This window comes from Aedes aegypti, chromosome 1 (genome assembly GCF_002204515.2).
Source record: "Aedes aegypti strain LVP_AGWG chromosome 1, AaegL5.0 Primary Assembly, whole genome shotgun sequence".
Classification (NCBI taxonomy): Eukaryota; Metazoa; Arthropoda; class Insecta; order Diptera; family Culicidae; genus Aedes; species Aedes aegypti.
This window is the reverse complement of record NC_035107.1, coordinates 203,744,781-203,765,600: the sequence shown is the minus strand read 5'-3', so window position 1 is coordinate 203,765,600 and position 20,820 is coordinate 203,744,781. Positions and strand designations below refer to the sequence as shown.

Sequence of the window (20,820 nt, the reverse complement as noted above, 5' to 3'; positions counted from 1 at the left end):
CCTTTCTGTGCCATTATTATAAATAGGACTCCAAACAGCGGAACCATATTCCAACGTGGAACGCACGAGAGAACAATAGAGTGATTTTAGACAGTAGATGTCGGAGAAATTCTTGGCGATTCTAAAGATGAATCCCAAAGTCGTTGACGCTTTACTGACGGTATACGAGATATGCTTAGCCAATTATATCTTTTTGATCTGCTTCAAAATTCCAGGAGTTATTTCAGAGATTCTTGTTCATTAAGGGTTACTTTAAAACTTACACAAGTTTTAACAGAGGTTACTCTAGGTTTTTCTGTAGAAATACTTCACGGATTTATTTTTAAATAAATTTCCTTGGCATTTCCGTGGAGACATTCCTGGAAGAATTCATGAAAAAAAACCTTCAGAAATCCTTGACTGAAATTTTATATAAATCCTAAAGGACAAAGGAAATTTCTGGAGAAGTTTGTTTGAATTTTCGAAGACGAAAAGCCTTCTTTGTCTTGTGGTAACGACTGGCATGAAAATGAAAGAATTGGAAGCAAATGGATGTCAGTGACAAAAACCTAGTTATGATATAATCTACTATAATATAGTATACTTTGAAGTTTCAGCAATTCTTCAAAAAAACGAATAAGTCTTCTAAGAATTATGTATATTATTTTTTTCTGTTGAGCGGAAAAATCAACTGAAAATACCGTTAGAATGTTTAGAAAGCAGTAGAATTTCCTCAGCTTAAATCAACTCAAAACCGACCAAAATGTCACTTACACTTCTTTGCGTTTGAGCCCTTCAAATAAAGTAACTTTCAATATCCAGTCCTTTCCAGTTTAAAACCTTTCTTAGTTTCACTGCGTACAAAATATTTGCCAACGTCTGTCCTACCCATGCTTTCGAATGTGGACGCGCCTCTGGATCCATCGATGTCAAACTGTGGTCTGTCGGTTTTGCGACTATGAAAAAGAAACCTCAAAACATTTGCTCTGTGACTGCCCAGCGTTATATGTACGTAGAAGACAATATTTCAATAAGAAAATTTTTAATTAGGTCCTTTTGAAATTTTATTGGGAAATCCAAATTTGGCTGTTGGTTTCATTCTACGGATTGGAGTACTTCGCATCATCAGTCAACGGCATTTACCCCAAAAGGTAATTCGTCGTCCTGAAAGAATGCGAAATAAAACAAGGGTATACCACAGTAGATCAACATCATGGTTCCAGTAGTTCAAATCCCAAAAAAAAAACGCGCATACTCTTTTTAGAATAAATTTCACAGTAATTCGCTAGGATCTGAGAATATACCCGGTAGCAAAACTTCTTCGGTGCCAAAACTACTTACAACAGTGGCGCAACCAAGGGGGGATTTTGGGGGTCAAAAACATATATGGCTTATCATTAATATTTCTGCAGTTCACCACACATCATACAACTATGGAGGGGTAATTTTGTTTGGTTCGCTGTAACACTCTGAGTTTCAGTAGTTCAAACAGTTATATTCTTCTTCTTTGTTTTTCTTTTCATTCTTAGACCCCTGAAGAGATTCAAAATTGTTTGCAAATTTATATTTACTGTGAAATAGTACTGAACAGAATATAATTTGCATTGGTCGTTTTTTTCATACAAATTGATCAAGTTTGGAGGTTTGGATCTAGGCTTTTAGTACTTTGATGGACCCAAGATTTGCACCTTAACTTGTAAAAACATTGCTTGGCTGTAAATTCTCAGCTTTTCAAAATTAATCTATTGAGTAATAAATCATCAATTATAACAAAAACAGAAAAAAATAGTGCGATGCACTCTATTGCAAAATTGATCAATAAATCGAAAATGCCTTTGAAACAGCATTATTCAGTAAAATTTATTGTTTCCAATCTAAATCTAAGAGAAAGTAAAGCCATTTTACACAACATACAAAATTACCGATAACTAATAAGTTTCTGTTTGAAATATCATGTGTTTTCTACTCAGTAATATGCAGTAAAATTGTAGTGAAAATTCCGAATAGCAGTCTCCAAGCTCGACCATTTTGCATGAGAAACGACTAATGCATAATTATTCTGTCCAGTGCAGTAAGGCTAATAATTAACAAAATTTTACGACATCTAGAGCATATAAAATCTCGAAGAATCGATTCTTCAGTTTTTAAAGATTACGAAGAAAGCTTTATTTTCTGGATTGCCAATTCTGTAACGTTGGACAATTATTTTTCCACATGAAATGGTTGCTATGATGCTTAATGAGTAACGCAGGTGAAAGGGGATTGACCGGCATCACGCAAATGTATTTGAATCTTGTTTAGTTTATCTTTACTATGCATGTTAAAAACAAAATATACGTACATTCAGCATATTTTTTTATTTAAACGCTAGTGGTCCCGGCCTGTGGGGTGCGAATTGAATATCAACAAGCAGGCAGGCTGTTGTCAAGCTAACATTTTCAGTAAAATGATCCGAGTTTGCCTAGGAGTGTGCGGCCATTACTTCGTCACGCTAAACTTTACTTCTACAGATTTTAAAACTTTCAAAAAAGTTTATTTTGTACTATTAAGGTGAAGATGAATCGAAGCCAAACTTCAAATTTTCAACAGCACGGATCTGGAGAACCAAACATCCGTTTAAGCTGAAAACTTAATCGATTGGTCACTAGCTTCGATTCATCTTCACCTTAATGCTTTTTTGAGACAACCAAAAAAGCTCCTTAACCAAGGAGCATCGGAATATCATCATAATCAGGTGACCACCCAAGTAACCACGAAGCTATATATGCATACTTTATGTTTGCTCTATTGACTGGTAAACGAGAAACTTGTGACGATCGACGCGCCACCATAATTCATATAACGGAGAGTATTAGAACTAACTTGGAGGTGATGATTTCGTTATTTGGAGGTTAAAATCACCTCCAAACACTAGCGATTTTGCGGTGGGATGTTGACGTTTGATCACGAATAGTGCGCTATCAGATTTTGTTTTAAAGTGACATAACCTTTAAGAGCTTTATAAAGCATAATTAAAGTGGGAAAGGGCCCCACAACAACCAAATTAATGCAATACTTGGTAAAGCAGTTTTAATGCACAAGCCCTACTAAAGCATTTATGTTTGTATATTTAGGGTTCATGATGTGTATTAGCTTAAAATAATGTATGTTTAGGGCTTGCGTTAAAAATAAACAAAACAATGAATCTATTGACTACCTTTCAATGGTTTTCTTTACCAGCTTAATGATTTGTTTGTTGGAATCAAGATTCGAACCCACAACTAGGATGATGGTGTGCTGGATGCCTGGCGCGTTGGTGTCCTGTGCTAAAGCTGCTGATGTAATAAGGTAGGATAAAAGTTCCTTATAAACGAAGCCATTGTGTGTGTTAACATTGCTATTGGCCCAGTTATTGCGAATAGAAAGAATTCTCTTCGGCGATTGATTTCCTTTCCTCACCAAATGAAACATCAATAGAAACAATTTGATCACCATTCTTTCTCGTAGAGGAAATAACAGAACATAACCCACAAAACAAAGCCCAACAAAAAGATTTCAGGGGAGAGAAATTGATCGACATTTCTTCTCGCTCCTTATGAGTAAAAGAGTATCATAGATAAACTACAACAATTCTGATTGAATACATATATCCTTAGATCATGAAATGGGGGTTCGAGATGAAAGAAAGTCATTTCATTATTCTTCCATATCTCACAAAACGTAATGAGCGAGTGCGAACTTGCTCGATCGTCTTACTTATTTATTACAGATTCAAGTGCGTTCAATGAGGTTATGCAATCTTGTATGACAGCATAACAGTATATTCACTCTAAACGCTTAGCATAATGCTATATTAAAATAATGCTACAAAGCATTTACAATGTTAATCAAATGCATAATTGCTTGACAGTTATTGAATAAATGCATGATAACATTATTAATGCAAAAAATGTTGACTTTCGACCAAATTAATGCAATAATATAATGCTTGTGGTTACTTGGGCAGAGATCAAAATCGATACAGATGCCAAATAGATAATTCAAATCATTACAACTATTACAATTAACACATTAAAATTAAACGATGATGTGGTAAGAGAGTTAATAAAATAAAGACGTTTCTTTCAGATTCAGAACGCCGCTCATTATTTTACCCAAATATTTTTTTTTCGTCATATTAATAATTCACTAACTTTACAGCCGCCTTTGAACCGAATCATTTAGTAAATTACAGTATGTGTATGTTAATATTTCGTGCAAATCTTTTGCACAAACGGAATTCCGACGTGATGGATAAAATCGCAAACGAAATAATGGTTTCGTAATGCGCCTTGAAGGTGGGACGAGAAATTATTCTACTTATCGTTCTTGAACATCTTAAAACTCATTCTTTCCTACGCATACAATCGTGAGTGCTCGCAACAACCAAAAACATAAATAATCCAGTATAACGCAAACAGTGAAAATGCTGATAACCAATAGGTTTTAGTATAAGAACGTTTAGAAATGCAAGAATTCGTCACTTCAAAATCGGACGACAAAATGGATCTACTTCCAAGCTTGTTTGATGACTTTCTTGGATGCAAAGATTTTCACCACGTAAGACGTGCTAGTAAGCAGGATCAGCACCACCGTGATCAGGAAGTAATCGAAGTCTTCCTTGAGCAAATCGAACGTTTTCGACGGTGCCACGCGGGTGACAAAGATGTCCAACCCGTGCACAAACACCAGGCAGGTACTTTCCAAGCCCGAAGGTGCTGTGTGGATGCCCTTGATGTTCGCGATCGTCTGGTTGTAGTTGATGATGATCTCATGGGGCATCGGCAGTTCTGGCATGTACGGAATGATTCCTTCTTCGCGGGCCTTCTCGGGCGATGTGACTGGTCGCCTCGGGTCTAACAATGCCCATGACATTTCTACCACGGCACCGGTGGTGAGACCGACTTTAAAATAAATGGTAATATAAAAGAGTCCTTAATCTGTTTTAAGATGAGTAATCCTCGCTTAAACCAGGCCGCCATCAATACATATCATTGGAATTCAATTCTTTTTTTGTCGTGGTCCGCCAGAATATGCTAAAACTACTAGATGAGAAGAATTTGTGGTAACTCAAAACTCAACCCTCGTAAGCCAGCAAGCTAAACAGTTTTCGAGAAAGCCCATTTTTTATTTGCTGTGTCGTCCGATTCGGACACGGCTCGGACCTATGTAAAAAGCCCATTTTTTGATTGCTCTTAGGCTGTGAACCGTTTCACCAGTTAGTTTAACTATTAGTTAAAATTTGACATTTCAATAGTTATTCTCCCCTCAAATGGTTAAATTGAACATCGCAGTCGACCCATTTGAGCTTTGACAGTCGAGTAGTTATTTCAGAACAAAGTTGACGGATGGTTAGTTATTCTCAAATTCACGGGAGCAAAAAATAACTTTCGAACTGTCAAGTTTAACCATTCTCCAGAGCAGGGTTATTTCTAACCGGAGGGGAAATAACTATCGAGCTGTCAAATTTTAACTAAAAGTTAAACGAACTGGTGAAACGGTTCACAGCCTTAGTGGTACACAAATTTCATGTCACAGATAGTTTCCGGAACCGGCTATATCAAAGAATTTCAAGAAAAACTCATCAATATGAACATTGAAATGAATAATCATGTTCCCTACATTCCTAATTGATCCTACAAATTATCAATTTCAGGTTCCCCGGGACGACTTAAATTTTATATAAACTGGCAAATTTGTAATCTGTGCCAATCTCATGGACATATCACGCGGAGAAAAAACTCAGAATTATCAAAAAATGTTTTTTTTTTGCGAACTATTTATCTTTCTAGCCTACGAGATCAAAAAGCATCTATAATTTATTTATTTATTTATTTAGGTTTACATCAACAGACTATGTATAGTCCCAATGATATTAAAAATAAAAACAAAAATACATAGCATATAACAAAACAAACGTGACAAAACATTGAATATAAAAAAGTCAAGATCGTAAAACATTTCAAACTTATTATATGTCTTTAGTTCCTCCGGCCAGCGAAAAATCTAGAAAATTTGCGGCGAAGCATATTTCGTGACAGGTGGAAATCAAAGATCGACGCCACTCGATTTAAAACACGTTGCAGACCATGAACAGCATTGCTCAATCCATAATTGGTGCGACGAAATGGAAGCCTCATCATCGAACTATTCCGCAGTGGACGAGGTTGCACGTTGAGATGCATTTGTTGCAGGATAGCTTCGCAATCGACTCTTCCGTTTAGAGTATCGACGACGGTTAAAGCTCTACAAACGTCTCTTCGAATTCGCAAAGGTTGCAAGTCAATCAGTTGGCAGCGGCTCTCGTAACTCGGAAGGCGTAAAGGGTCTCTCCAAGGTAGCCTCCGAAGTGCAAAACGAAGAAATCTCCGTTGAACTGATTCGATTCGCTCGCATCCGTTGTTGTAGTTCGGACTCCAGACCGCAGACCCATATTCCAATGTTGCTCGAACGAGGAAACAGTATAACGCTTTCAGGCAATAGATGTCGGTAAAGTTCTTTGCAGTTCTAAAAACGAAGCCAAGCGTTCTTGATGCTTTATCGATAATATAAGCGATATGATGGGAGAATGTCAGTTGCGAATCGAACAGAATACCCAAATCCTTAACGCACTGCACTCGTTCGATTGGCGTTTCAAAAATGCTATACTCGAAGATTATCGGCTGTTTCTTCCGTGAAAAAGTGATTACGGAGCATTTCGCTGGATTGACGACTAGTCAGTTGAGATCACACCATCCAGCGAAGACGTTTATCTGGTTTTGGAGATAACTTCAATTGAGCATATTCGCAGAAAAATTTTAAGTGATCGATATTCTCCTAAAGCTACCACTAATTGACGATCAGTGACGTAAGAATATCGTGGTTTAGCTTATCGAATGCCGCAGATAGATCGGTGTAAATCACGTCCGTCTGAGCCCGAACATTCATACTCTCAGCGATGTACGACGTAAGGCATAGCAGGTTGGTAATAGTAGAGCGACCGATAGTGAATCCATGTTGATCAGCACTCAAATACTGTCTGCAGTGTGCGCTTAGCGAATCCATGACCACTAGCCCGAACAGCTTAGCTACAGCATTCAACGATGTGATCCCACGATAGTTGTTAACGTCACGCTTGCTTCCTTTCTTATACATGGGAAACATTTCGGCTGTTTTCCAGCAAGTCGGAAATGTACCGCTGGTTGGCGAAAGTTGAAATTCCTTGAGAAGCGGTTCCAACAAGCTGCCGATCATTCTTTTCACAAAAGCAGCTGGAACACCGTCTGGCCCCGGCTTGAACGAAGTTTTGAGCTGCGATGCCGCTTTCGAGATCGTTTCTTGAGTAAGGTGTATGCTGCTAAGCGTTTGATCAGCCAAAGGCACATTGTTGGCCGCGGTATTGATGGAATCGACGAAAAGTTGTTCGTTTACGATGATGGCAAACCAACTTCCTTCCGCTGTTCGTTTACATAATTCCAGAAAGATTTGAGATGCAGTTTTAGTCGGCGTTATATTTTACTCTGATGACGATAAAAACAGAAACGACTTAAACGCTTGTATTCATAGTTGAGTCTAACGTAGTAGCATTTTGATGACTATGTGCGAAATTTGGTAAACCGTCTGAGCGCTGCTTTTTTCTTCCTCTTCAGCAAAAGAAGATCGTTGGTCATCCACGGAACACGTAAGTCGGTCCGAATGACTTTTTTAGGAAAGTGCCTCTCAATGACATATGCCAGGACGTGAGAGAAGGTTCTTCTTCTTCTTCTTCTATATGGTGTTACGTCCCAACTGGGACAAAGCCTGCTTCTCAGATTAGTGTTCTTTTTTATGAGCACTTCCACAGTTATTAACTGAGAGCTTTCTTTGCCGATTGACCATTTGTGCATGTGTATAATCGTGTGGCAGGTACGAAGATACTCTATGCCCTGGGAATCGAGAAAATTTCCTTTACGAAAAGATCCTCGACCAGCGGGATTCGAACCCACGACCCTCAGCATGGTCATGCTGAATAGCTGCGCGTTTACCGCTACGGCTATGTGGGCCCCGTGTGAGAGAAGGTTAGTGTTGCATTATTGCAATCCGTTATATCTAGAATGCAATCCCAATCTGTCTCGGACAGCAATTCAGCTATACTACGGAAATCAGCTCTGCGAAAGTCATATGCAACAACCGATGGACTAGAGATGAAATCACGAACAAGATTGGTTTCGATGGCGACTACTAGCGGCGGATGATGAGAAACAAGCTTGACCAAAGGAGCAGGTGCCGTCGATATGAAAGAAGCAGTATCACGACCATGCACGAAACAGAGATTCAGGTAGCGGCCATTTTCGTTCATCACGAGGTTGATCTGAGCCAGAGTAGCAGTACTGTAACAATCAAAAAGATTGACAGCACCAATGTGAAGCGAAGTGCGTTGATAATCGGGACACAGAAAATCACTGTGAGTTGGAGTCCATGCGATGTCTGGCAAGTTATCTCATCTACTCTTACCATATTCTAGCGAACAACGACAGAACTTGAATTCTGACGGTATGTACCAATAGTGCCAATGGCGGCCTGGTTTCAGCGAGAACTCCCTAGATATACTTACAGAGAATGTGCTTATTAGTGATTCCCTTCTCGGTGATGGTTTCCTGCATGGTGGCCACCGCTACTGGGAGAACATACGATTGACGCTCAACCAATGGCATCGGAGGGGCATCCAGAGAGCTCCATACGGTGCTATTGGTTTGCGTTTTACCCTCATAAAGTTCGACCGATGCTGCAAGGAGATATCACGAAATGGGATTAACATTTGACAACGAATGGGTTTCCGGTATGAAAATGTTCCTCTACTTACTGACTTCTGTTCGGCGCACTTTGTCATTGTAGTACGAATACACGAGCCAATTTTCGGAGTGTACCATTTGTAGTGGTGGTCGGATTCTCTTGTGGGACATTGAGAACACGATCGATCCGGACACGACATCCAGGAGATACACGTTTAGAATATCTGCAATAAGTGCAAAAGGTGGATTTAGCAATAATTGAACCTAGATCAATATATATGTTAATGACATACACTTGTGAATGTTGTCGGGTCCGTGAGTAGCCACGGCAATCAAGTTTGGATTGATGTACTTGTACAGCACCGATCTATCTGCCAAAACGCGACCCTGTGAGTGGACATGTTCAATTGGGTTTTTTCCTTCGATGGCAATAATTTGCTGAGTCTTCCCGGCGCCACTGAGATCCACGGTCCATGTCGGAACGGTGCTCAATTTTCCATTCCTGTACTCAACCAGATAGCCTCTGATGGTGGCCGACTCACGATCGGCACTGAACATATAGAAGTTGTTGGCATACTTGGCCAAACTGTCTGGCAGGACGTGCGCTTCGTTGTTCTCGTCTAAGAGCAGGACGCCCCTCAGGAAATCCGGACCGGTTTCGTGCAACAAAGAGGCTTGACGAATTTTGTAAGGCAACTGGACGATACCGCCATTTACTGGTTGACCGGTGATTGGATTGAACTGATAAATCAGACCGTTTTTGTTATCCCGATGCCTGCCGAGAATGAGGCACTGGGCGCTCAAAGGGTAGAAACGAGACGTTCTTTGCACCATCAGTTTTATGCTCTGGCCGTTGGCGAACCCGATCATTTCCGGCAGGTACCGAGCCCAGTGCTGTTTGCCACTGATGTTATCGATTCCAAACACTTTGCCAGTGCTGGTCACGACCACCAGCATCTTGTGCAGACCGAAATCGTCACGAACCAGACCGGCTTTCTGAGCTTTGGATGGTGCCGGTCCGAGGCCGAGCACGTGCAGTACTAGATTCTTTACGTGGCTTATTTGACTGGTAATACGGCGTTGAAGGGCTCCGAAAACGTCCCCTAGATGAGAAATGAATAAGCATTTATAAATCATCATAGATATAATTACTTAGCAAACTACTTCAACAATGCTAAAAATATGTTAGCCGTAACGGAAAACTAGCGCGTGAATGTTAAAGCAATTGAAACGTTAAGCTAGTTTTAGAAGCTATGTGTGTAGATCAGGGTTTCTCAACCGGTGGTCCGCGGACCCCTAGGGGGCCGTGAAGACTTCTCAGGGGGTCCGCGAAACCGTTTTTGTAATAAGTGTTATTTTTTGTATTGATCAATAAATGTGAGGAATTTCTTACCTTGCTTGTTTTGCCAGAGTTCATAGTTAGTGAAGTTTTTTTTTTTCAAAATTAGAAAAACTTTTTTTTTTGTTTATACAATTACTGATAAAATAATTATAATGTAATTCTGTCCATATGAGGTTACAAGCCTAACTTTCAGAGCAAGCCGGTCAAAAAAATTAATACCTATCCTAGGGATATGCATAAAAAACTCCTGTAATTTTTGAGAGGTAATCCTTGGCATACTTTGCAAGTTTTTTGGTGAGACCATCTAAAAGTTTCTTGGAAGTTCCTTAGAGAATTATTCACGTGATTGGAATGTATTCATTGTTTTCATCCAAACAATTGGCGAAATCTTCTCGAATCCATCATCAGGATTTTTATAAGATTTTCTAAAGATATTCATAGCAGAGATTCCTCAAAAAAAAAAAAAAAAAGTACGGAGATTCTTAACGAGATTTTTAGAAGTTATTGGCAATATTTTAAGAGCTATTGTCTGCTTTATTAACAGCCCAAATAGAGAAGTTATTTAGATTATTCAGAGCAGCTTGCAGCGGTAGAATCCTAACATATTTTCGAAAAATTTATTTACGAAAATTTCGCGGATTCTGTTGCATTTTTTATTTTATCCGAAGAAGCACACTGCACAGCCTGAAAATAACACGGAACAACCAGTGGACCAGTGAAGAATTTTCCATTTGACGAAAAGTGTCTTTCGACTGGGACGGGAATCGAACCTATACTCCGTAGCACAATACGCCTAAACAACTGACGCCGCTACCCGAGGAGGAATAAATAACACAATAACATATAAATACCATATTTTGGTATCATACCATATTTAAGTATTGTTCAGTTGTCAATACCACATTTTGGTATTATAATGGTATTGGGAAAAAATGTTTTAAACAATTAAAAATACTTCATTTTGGTATTCGATAGCTATTGAGGTCTGCTAGAAGTATTGAACGACTATTGAAAAATTTCACTTTTATATGAAAATCCATCAGGTATTATTGAGGTATTACAATACCTGATCTAATTATCAGTTTTGTGTTCGTAGAATATGCTTGAGATATTATTTGAGGTATTTTACATCTTATGCAGGGCTTATTCATACCTCATTCAGGTTGTAGGTATTGGAAATAATCTGGCATGGAATACCTCAGTTTGGTATTCACTAGTTATTTTCTTCTGCTCGGTTAGCCGCACGGCTTTTTAAATAACTTATTTATTGTAGGATTTTGTAAGATCCTTTAGAAGATTTTTATCGAAATCTTGGAAAGATGTTTGATAGACTCTTGGAAAGACTTTTAGTGGACTATGGTCTTGGAATTATCGGGTGTGTCTATCATGGATATCTGTTAATTTTTGGAAGTTGTCATGGACTTTTGTTTAAAGCTCATCAACTTTAGGGGTCCGCGGAAAGTATGGAAAACTTTGGAGGGGGTCGCAGCTTCAGAAAGGTTGAGAACCACTGGTGTAGATCAAGAATCAGAACTTTTTGATCACCAGGTAACGCCATTCGATTCCTCTACCGAAGTTTGACATGCGGTAACTAACCTCGACATTGAATTGGTTGAATTAAGGACTTCGATAACAGCCTGACTATCTGAATAATTTTACCCATTACGTGCTAATAGGGTCCTAAAGCCCTGTCCCAATTTTAGTGCCAAACGCTTAAGTTTAGGCCAAAAACACATGTTTACTCAATTTTCTAATGTTTTCTGTTGATTTGAGTCCAAAAAACATTTTTTTAGATTTTGTCACACCCCTTGGCTTAAACTCAAAATTTGGGTGCATTTTGTTTTCCGTGTCCCTTCCGAAATGTCAGTTAGGAACAACCCCAGTGTTAAAACTAAAACCCCTGTGGTGTTTTTGTCGACTAAGCGAACGTCAAACATGATCTTAAGTGTCAAGGTTCATTTATGGACTCAATTTTTAAATTAAAGTTTAAACATGATATAGCCGTTATTTGAGCGGGAAAAATTGCTAGAGTAGTTGCAGTGAGATGCTTTTTCGTGTTATTGAATAAAAACAAGATTTCATTAAAAATTTTAGGACCCAATTGCACTCTAAACATAAGAGCAAATATTTCCTCATAAAAGCGGTACAGTGTCTACCGAGTAAGTAACACTGAAGCAACCTAAGCTCATGAGAATATACACCGCCACCTGCTTCACTTTTAAGATGGGATGCATCAGTACAGTATCGAGCATTGTTAAAAAAAACGGTTTTTCGTAAAGAAATAGTCGATCAAAGTCGTAGGAAAGTGAGGGTTAAGAACATTCCCAGGTTGCGATTTGCTCTTGCAAGGATGCTGGCAGCTTTGTGTCGAGGAGGACGCCCAGATCCTTCACAGTAGGTACATAGGGTCAGGCGGGGCAAGATGAGCACCCTAAGGATAAGCGCGATTTAAGCCTACTTAAACGTTATTATTTTGGTAAAATTGGTAACCATCCTTATCTTTTACATTATTACTTTGACCTCCAACCATTAAAAGTTTTAAAAAGTGATAAATAGTTTTCCAAATAACACTTTAAAAAATAGCTTTTTTATAATCGGTCAAAAAAACTGCGGGGCAAGATAAGCACCCCCATAAAAAGATGCAATTTACTAAAGAAAACTATTATTTTTCAATGCGAAGATATTATCTTTAATATCTGATAATATTTATCTTCAACTAGCTTAGTTTTTAAAACTTTTATCAGAAAATAAATAACTTTTCATAAATTGCTAAGATTTTACTTAAAAAACGATTAAATTTGTTGTTTGTTTGTATATTTTTTAGAAAAATTGTTTTGTGCAAAGAAGATACCGTAAATCAAGCTCACAGCTAAATGTGGTTCTATAATTTCACACTTTTACTTAATTTTGAACATGGTGCTCATCTTGCCCCAAGGGTGTAAATTTATTAATATAATCAAAACAATTGAAATATTTTTTAAATTTGATAAAAAGTTTTGCTCCTGATTATCTACAGAAGATTATTCTATAACTATACGGCCAAAAACGTATGAATTAATTTGTTTACGCAACGAAAATATCACTTTTAAATGAACAAATCTTATATGAAAAGGTAAATTTTTGGACTTCTATGTATTTTGGACAATATTTACGTTGTGCTGTTGATTTTTTAGCTGAAATTTATGGCCATCATATCAATTTGAAGATATTCATCAGAACCCCAAATAATGTATTGAAAAAAAATTGGTAGGAACGACACAAACTAGGGGTGCCCATCTTGCCCCGGGTGCTCATCTTGCCCCACATTCCCCTACTCTTTGTAGTGACTCATCCTTGATCCTGTAGTTCTAAGTGAGTGGCTGGTTTTTCCTACTGACTGTAATTTCATCTCCCATAAGAATTAAGTAAAAAGGGAGCTAGTTATTCCTTTCCTCTGGGTGATTTTGAGCAAATGCGCTAATAGCATAAAAGGAGTTAATATGTCGATTCGTAACACCATAATCGGGAGACATATCAGGGCTAAACCGACATATTTTTTACAGTTATGCGAACCCAAAGCTGCTTCAGATCGGCGGTTACCTCTACATTCACTAGTGAAGACGTAAGCCTACTCTAAACGGCAATAAGTACCTCGTCGCCTCGTCTTTTACCTGTTCTGACTGATTGGATTAAATACGATCATTACGATACACATCGCGTAACATGGCGAAAAATTATCCTAGTTTGAAACAACCAAAATATTTGTAGAATTTCAAACTATCAATTTTGTTATTTTTAAACCAAAATTTATTGCTGTAAGTTTAAGATTTTGTTTGAAACTAGCTTCTTTCATTGGTTGTTTCAATGTGAAATCTGTATGTTCTTATAAGGTGTATTATGGTTGCGGCGAACTAAATTTTTAGTTAATTATTACAAAAAACTGACTTGATTCTACTTAAAATCAGGTTGTTTGTTTCTCTGATTAATTTTTAATTGCAAAAAATTATGGGTTGATTCAACAATGAAAAAAAGTTAAAAAAAAACTAAGATTTTGTTTGAATCGAAAACAACCAAAATTTTAGTTTGAAATAAACCAACTTTAAGAGTTGTCTCTGATTTTGCTTCGGATCAACACTCAGTTAATTTAATAATTTCCACCATCCCTATACAAATTTATAATAATTGACATTTGAAGATCATAAAAGGATTCCGTTTTTCATCAGTGAATAGTATTTCAAGAGTTTGCACATTTGGTAATTTGATTTATTATATATTCTGGTTTTATCTTATTCATGCTATTATGCTTTTATTTTTCAAGTTTGTAGTTAGAAGAATCCTCCTGAAAGCGACGAAAAAATGTTAGAGCCGCTTCCCATACTTTGTTTTCCCGATTACTCAGAAACGGTAGATATATTTTTGAAAGCTTTTTTTTTTGGATTTGTTGCTCCGGGATAAAACATTTTCCATATTCTTCTAATCTAGATGATGATAATTATGATGATGAAGGTCCCGCCACATAGCCCTACAGGTTTGAGCAAGACGATAATATCTTTAAGGTAACGCGGGAGACCGTGTTATTTTCCCTATCTTTTGTCTCATTATTAGTGAACCGATGAAGCTGAAAATTTAATGGGTTGTGCACTACATATATAGAATACATTTTTGACATCGATATATGGACTGGTACTTGAGATTTACTTCTTCAAGTTGATAAGGTGATTATAACGAGGTCCCGTGTGGCTTTAAGATAAGTAATTAATTATGATAAACTTTAATCAGATTTTGAAACAATAAACGTTCTGATTATGTCAACAAATATAAACAACATTTCAAGTTTCCATACTATAGCATACATAGCAAAAAAATACAAAATTGTGTTGGTCTCAATCACAGTTTTTCATAAGTTTTACTAGAGATCAAGAAAATTCCACAAAATCAAAAACATTACCAGAATTGATAAACCCGCCGAAGATTTCAAAACTATCGGAGACATACGCATTATCAAGAATCATCAAATAGTCGTTTATACCTGTGTATCGCACGCGTGAGATCAAATCTCTATCTCGACTACACACAAAAAGGAATATGTACAAAAAAAAACCATCAACATCATCGAGGCGAACATCGTAGTATCAGTGCCCCAATAATTATTAAACATATTTAACAACTTAGTTAATACAAAATCAGTTACTCAAAACTTTGCCAAGATACAGATAAATCTAGAATGATTTCTTCATGGAGAATGTGCGCATCATGACCCGAAATTCCCATTCTGAAGGAGGCATTATTTACGGTATACAACTTTCGTTTGATCATAGAAACTTGGGGAATTCATTTCTATAGTCGTCATACAGACATTATTTTTAATAATCATTTTTGAAAATACAAACAAACAAGAAAGCATTATCAATAATAATTAGGAAAATTGAATAAAACAGTACAATACAATAATCAAACACAATTCAACCGGGTTAATCAACTAGTAAGTTTGTTTATTTTAATATGACTCTTGGTTATTTCACACCATTTCTTTTTGGTTTGCATCAACCTACCTTTTTAATTGTTTCAAGAACTGTGAAATCCAGCAACAAATTTCATGTTAGTTTCAAACTAAGATATATTTATTATCTACAAAACCATGATAAAAACAACATAGAATTTTAATTTGTTTTATGTTATTAATTTAAACCATAATTTTGTTTGTGCAAATATCAACCCAAAAAATGTTTGAAATTTACTTAAAAAATTATAATATTTACTAATTATTTTTTTCCTTGTAGCAGTAGAAAGTCAGTTTTTAACAGGCTAATAGGGGTGATCAGGGCAATATGGGCTACCTAAGGAAAACGTTATGAAATCCATAGAAAAACAGCAAAAACTATCGTTTAAATGCAAGTGACTTGTACTATGAAATGTTTTCTTCCATGTTATGTTGATAAATAAGGTTAACATCTACTTGAAAATTATTTTGAAACGTTTTTGAAAACCATGTTTTTCTGCGTGTTCACTGACCATATGGGGCATTGTGAGCCACCCAACGGGGCAGTACGAGCCACCTCATTCAATCGTATGATTTTTATTTAAAACAATGTAGAGTAAAGCTAATGATAAACAGTAAAATATTGGAAAAGAAATTTGATTAGCTTCTTCTTGGCATTTTGTCCTCACTGGACAGTGACTGCTTCTCAGCTTAGTGTTCATGACCACTTCCACAGTTATTAATTGAACATTAACATTGCAATATCGTTTGGCAGGTACGATTATACTCTATGCCCAGGGAAGTCAAGGAAGTTTTCATTACGAAACGATCCTGGACCGACCGGGATTCGAACCCAGATACCTTCAGCATGGCTATGCTTTGTAGCCGCGGACGCTAACCGCTCGGCTGAAGAAGGCCTTATTTTGATAGATACATTACACGTAGTAAACATACCATGTAATTCTAGTATTTAATTGGGACACTTGGTTCAACCTACTTTCTAGCAAATTGTTTCTCTTGTAATGGTGCACCAATATGAATATGCAGTAAGAAATAATCTAGTATATTTAAGCAACGCAATTTTAAGTTCAAAACACCGTTTTTATGCTTAAATCTAAGTTTCTCATTTTACTTCGCCCCATCAATTTTTAAATAATATTCTGTTTTCCAATAATTTTGATTACGAACAAATCTAATTTCGCGCGTCACACGAATTGTAAAGTTTTATCAGGAGATTCAATGGATTGGTAAAATATAGTAGTTTACGGAACAAGTTGCAGAATGATGATTTTTACAGCACGAGTCGTAAATTTATCCTACGAGGCTTGCCGAGTAGGATAATTACGACGAGTGCTGTAAAAATCGAGTTCTGCAACGAGTTACGTACAACATTTTTTGCAATGGATCATTGAAGGTAGTTTTTGTCAGTGCTCACCGCATCAAAACAAAGGCGCCACTGTATATGGGATTTACCATTGTGACAGCATTGCTGTTCTGTCAAACACACAAGGCTACGGTGGCGCTATCTATGCTTTCCATAGCGGCCGTTTTGGTTATTTTAATGATCCATTTCGTAGAAGACCACTTGAGGGTATCAGAAATTATATCGGAATGCATTCACCATTATTTACAATTTCTGAGAAATTGTTGTGTTATGATTCATTACGAAACTCAAAACAGTTGCGTAATGAGAAAGCGTTGCGTAATGAATCATTACAGCACTGGTTTCAGTTAGGTAATGACTATTCCCGCATTGTATACTTCAGTGCAGGAAAGTAGGCCGTTTCATGACAGATTAGCGTGATGGAAAACAGCCTATTACGATGAGAAATTGCAAAAAACATTTTTTGCAATTTCGTAGAAGACCACTTGAGGGTATCAGAAATTATATCGGAATGCATTCACCATTAGTTTACAATTTCTGAAAAAATGTTGTGTTATGATTCATTACGCAACTCAAAACAGTTGCGTAATGAGAAAGCGTTGCGTAATGAATCATTACAGCACTGGTTTCAGTTGCGTAATGACTATTCCCGCACTGCATACTTCAATGCAGGAAAGTAGGCCGTTTCATGACAGATTGGCGTGATGAAAAACAGCCTATTACGATGAGAAATTGCAAAAACTACTATTACACAAGATAGGGGTGATCGGGGCAATATGGGCCGCCTAAGGAAAACGTCATGGAATGCATAGAAAAACAGCAAAAATTATGGTTTAAATTCAAGTGACTTGTACTATAAACTGTTATCTTCCATGTTACGTCGATAATTAATGTTAACATCAACTTGCAAATCATTTCAAAAACTTTTTGGAAAACCATGTTTTTCTACGTGGTCACCAACCATATGGGGCATTATGAGCCACCCTACGGGGCAGTATGAGCCACCTCATTCAATCGAATGATTTTTATTTAAAACAGTATAGAGAAGAGTTAGTGGTGAAGAGTACATTATTGGAAAGGAAATTGTATTAGCTTTGCTTAAAATTATTGATTCTAGCGGCTTATTTTGAAAAGATACATGATACATAGTAAACAGACCATGTTATACTAGTACTAAATTGTGATACTTGGTTCAACGTATTTTCTTGCAAAGTGTTCTCTTTGTAATGGTGCATAAAGATGACTATGCAGTAAAAAAATAATCTGGTATATTTAGGCAATGCATTTTTATGTTCCAAACATCGTTTGTTTTACTGAAATCTAGATGGCTCATTTTGCCCCGCCTCTTCATCTTGAAAATAATATATTGTTTTTCAATAATTTTGTTTACGAACAAATCTAATTTCTGTTAGAAACTGTTCATTATGATCAGAAGTTTCAATGGATTGGTAAAATTTACCAGAATTATAAATATAATTGTCTGATAGGCTTAATTAAAAACTGCCAAAATTATAAGCTTTTCATGATGAAGGACAAATTTGTACATTTTTGTAAATATCTTGAGTGTTCAAACGAATATTCTTACGGTTTTTATTGTGGTGGCTATTTGAGGCATCCTTTAGCTGATCATAATGACACTAGACATTAAAACACTGTTTTTGAGGTCAAAACCGGGGTGGCTCATATTGCCCCGTATGTTCATATTGCCCCCATTGCCCCTAGTACCTTATGCCCAGTGGCGACTCGTAACCTCACTTTTTACCTGTTCTATGACTCTAAAAATGACTATTTCGACAAATTTAGATTATAAACCAAAAAGTTTATGATTAAAATCGTCCTTTCTAACAAATCTCTACTCATTAGATGCAAATTGAATTTTTAATTGTGGAACAGGTAGATTTGAGGTTAGGGAATCGCCACTGCTTATGCCACTTTTTATTTCGCATTGTGATGAATCTCGATATAAATTCTTGATGCTCTATAGATACTAATGCGACTATTCCATAGGTTCATCGATTCCTCATTGAGAAGCTTCATGAATTCTTCTAGAGATTCATACAGAATTTTCTTCAGGAATGTGTTCAAAGATAACTCCAGGCATCCCTTCACAAATTGTTACGAAGACTCCTCTAACAATTCGAGCAAGAATTCATCTTGATTCCTTCATTAATTTCTCAAGTTATGCTTAGAGTAATTCCTTCAAAATTTGCTCCATGATATCCTCTCAGAATTTTTAACAAGACTTTCAAAAATGATTCTTTGAGAAATTCTTCTATCGTTTTCTTCAGTTGTTTCTATGTATCATTTCTTGAAACAAAATTTTACAAAAAAAAAAAATCCTTAACGCTATCTTCGTAAATTTACCTGGAAGAATTCCTGTAGGAATGTAGAACTATTTGAATGTTATCTGCAAATAATCATACAATAATCCGTTGAAAAGCTTGTAACCTGCCCTCTGGCTTGATTGTTGCGGTGAGTATCCATTGCTCTCGTGGATTGAGCCTCTGATGGTGCTCATAGCCCGCCAATTAAAACAGAAGTTTCGGGCCATGTATATCATGTCAAATCACCACACAACAACACTAACAACAGAACAATTTCAACGGATCAATCGTTGTCAAGAGTCGATTGGTCGCGCCGCATGCCTCATGGATGCTCCGCTGGGCGCAAGCTGCTAAGGGGCGGTCCATTAATTACGTAAGGGTTTATGGGGGGGGTTCTGAGATTTCTTACGTGCTATACAATTTATTTTTAATTTTCATACAAAAAATCTTACCATGGGGGGAGGGGGGGTTGAAAAACCCCGAAAAATGTCTTACGTAATAAGTGGACAGCCCCTTAAAGTTTAGAACTAATTAATAGTTTTAAATTCCAGCCGACATCACCCAACCATTCTCACACCAATATCCAGTCATCGAACTATCCTTGCCATAAAGTCAAAGTACTGGTATTAGGAACCCTAACGCAGAGGAGCTTATTCTCTGATAAGAGATGAAGACGCATCTCTCGAGATCACGAAGGCCGATCTGAGATGAACACTACCCCATTTCTACAGACCGTGTTGTATAGTGCTATCCAGTGAAGTATTTCTCAAGTTATGCGTAGTGTCTGGCCGATGTAAGTTGTACGGTATTGTGTGGTGCACCATTTTTTTTAATCATCTCTGTAGAACGTCGCTTCGCAATGGCAGAGTTAAAGTCCCTGATGAGTCAGCGGGGCTAGAGATACGACTGTTTGTCTTTGCAGAACCTATCCTTCAAGATTTTTTTTTTTTGCTACAGCAATTATCCCTGTCATTCCTTTAAACGTTCTACTCCAGATTTTCCAGGGATTTTATACAGAAAATCCTAAGAAAATGCTGGGTTTCAATTGGCAATTTTTTCAATAATTAGGGTACTTCGCCAATTGTAAAACAGTTGAAATGGTTGCTTGTTTTGGAACACGTCATAAAAAGCATAGCATAGCATAGACTGACTGTACATGTCAATGGTTGCTACTCCGTGATTGATCGGAACTGGTAAGAATTGCACTACGATCCAAATGAATAAGGGATGGGAGTTTCCGCTCACTCTCAAAGTGCAATTTTAGCATATCTAATATTATTGATCAATAACGGCGCCGGCCAAGTCCTTACAGTCAGTTGGGATGGGGAAGGAATGTTAGGGTGTAATGATTGTTGCTTCTAGAGACCGAGAATACTTCTGCATCTCCACAATCACCACGGGAAGGGTGTTTATTAGTGAGCGAGGAAGAGATCTGGGAGTCACCTCTGGTCGATGATGCGATCCATGGGCAAGGGGGAAATATACGACTTATATTTAAAGCTAGTTTTGTAGTTTTGTCTCGAGAAGTTTTTGGTAGAAGCACAGACAAACAGACGTAACACTTA

General features: G+C 37.2%; 1 protein-coding gene across 2 annotated transcripts in view; it reads right to left on the bottom strand.

Annotated features, from left to right (window-relative positions):
- Window positions 1–4,103: 4,103 nt before the first annotated feature.
- LOC5578986 (ER membrane protein complex subunit 1) overlaps window positions 4,104–20,820 on the bottom strand; it is a 31,207-nt gene continuing 14,490 nt past the window's right edge. The window contains exons 3-6 of one of the 2 annotated variants that reach the window (XM_001664115.2): window positions 9,041–9,850; window positions 8,819–8,971; window positions 8,570–8,740; window positions 4,104–4,901 (exon numbers count right to left, since the gene is read on the bottom strand). In XM_001664115.2, coding sequence (XP_001664165.2) covers window positions 4,507–4,901; window positions 8,570–8,740; window positions 8,819–8,971; window positions 9,041–9,850 — 1,529 coding nt within the window. In that variant the 3' untranslated portion in view covers window positions 4,104–4,506. The remainder of the gene's footprint in view (window positions 4,902–8,569; window positions 8,741–8,818; window positions 8,972–9,040; window positions 9,851–20,820) is intronic. The other variant, XM_021857291.1, reaches the window with a different exon arrangement.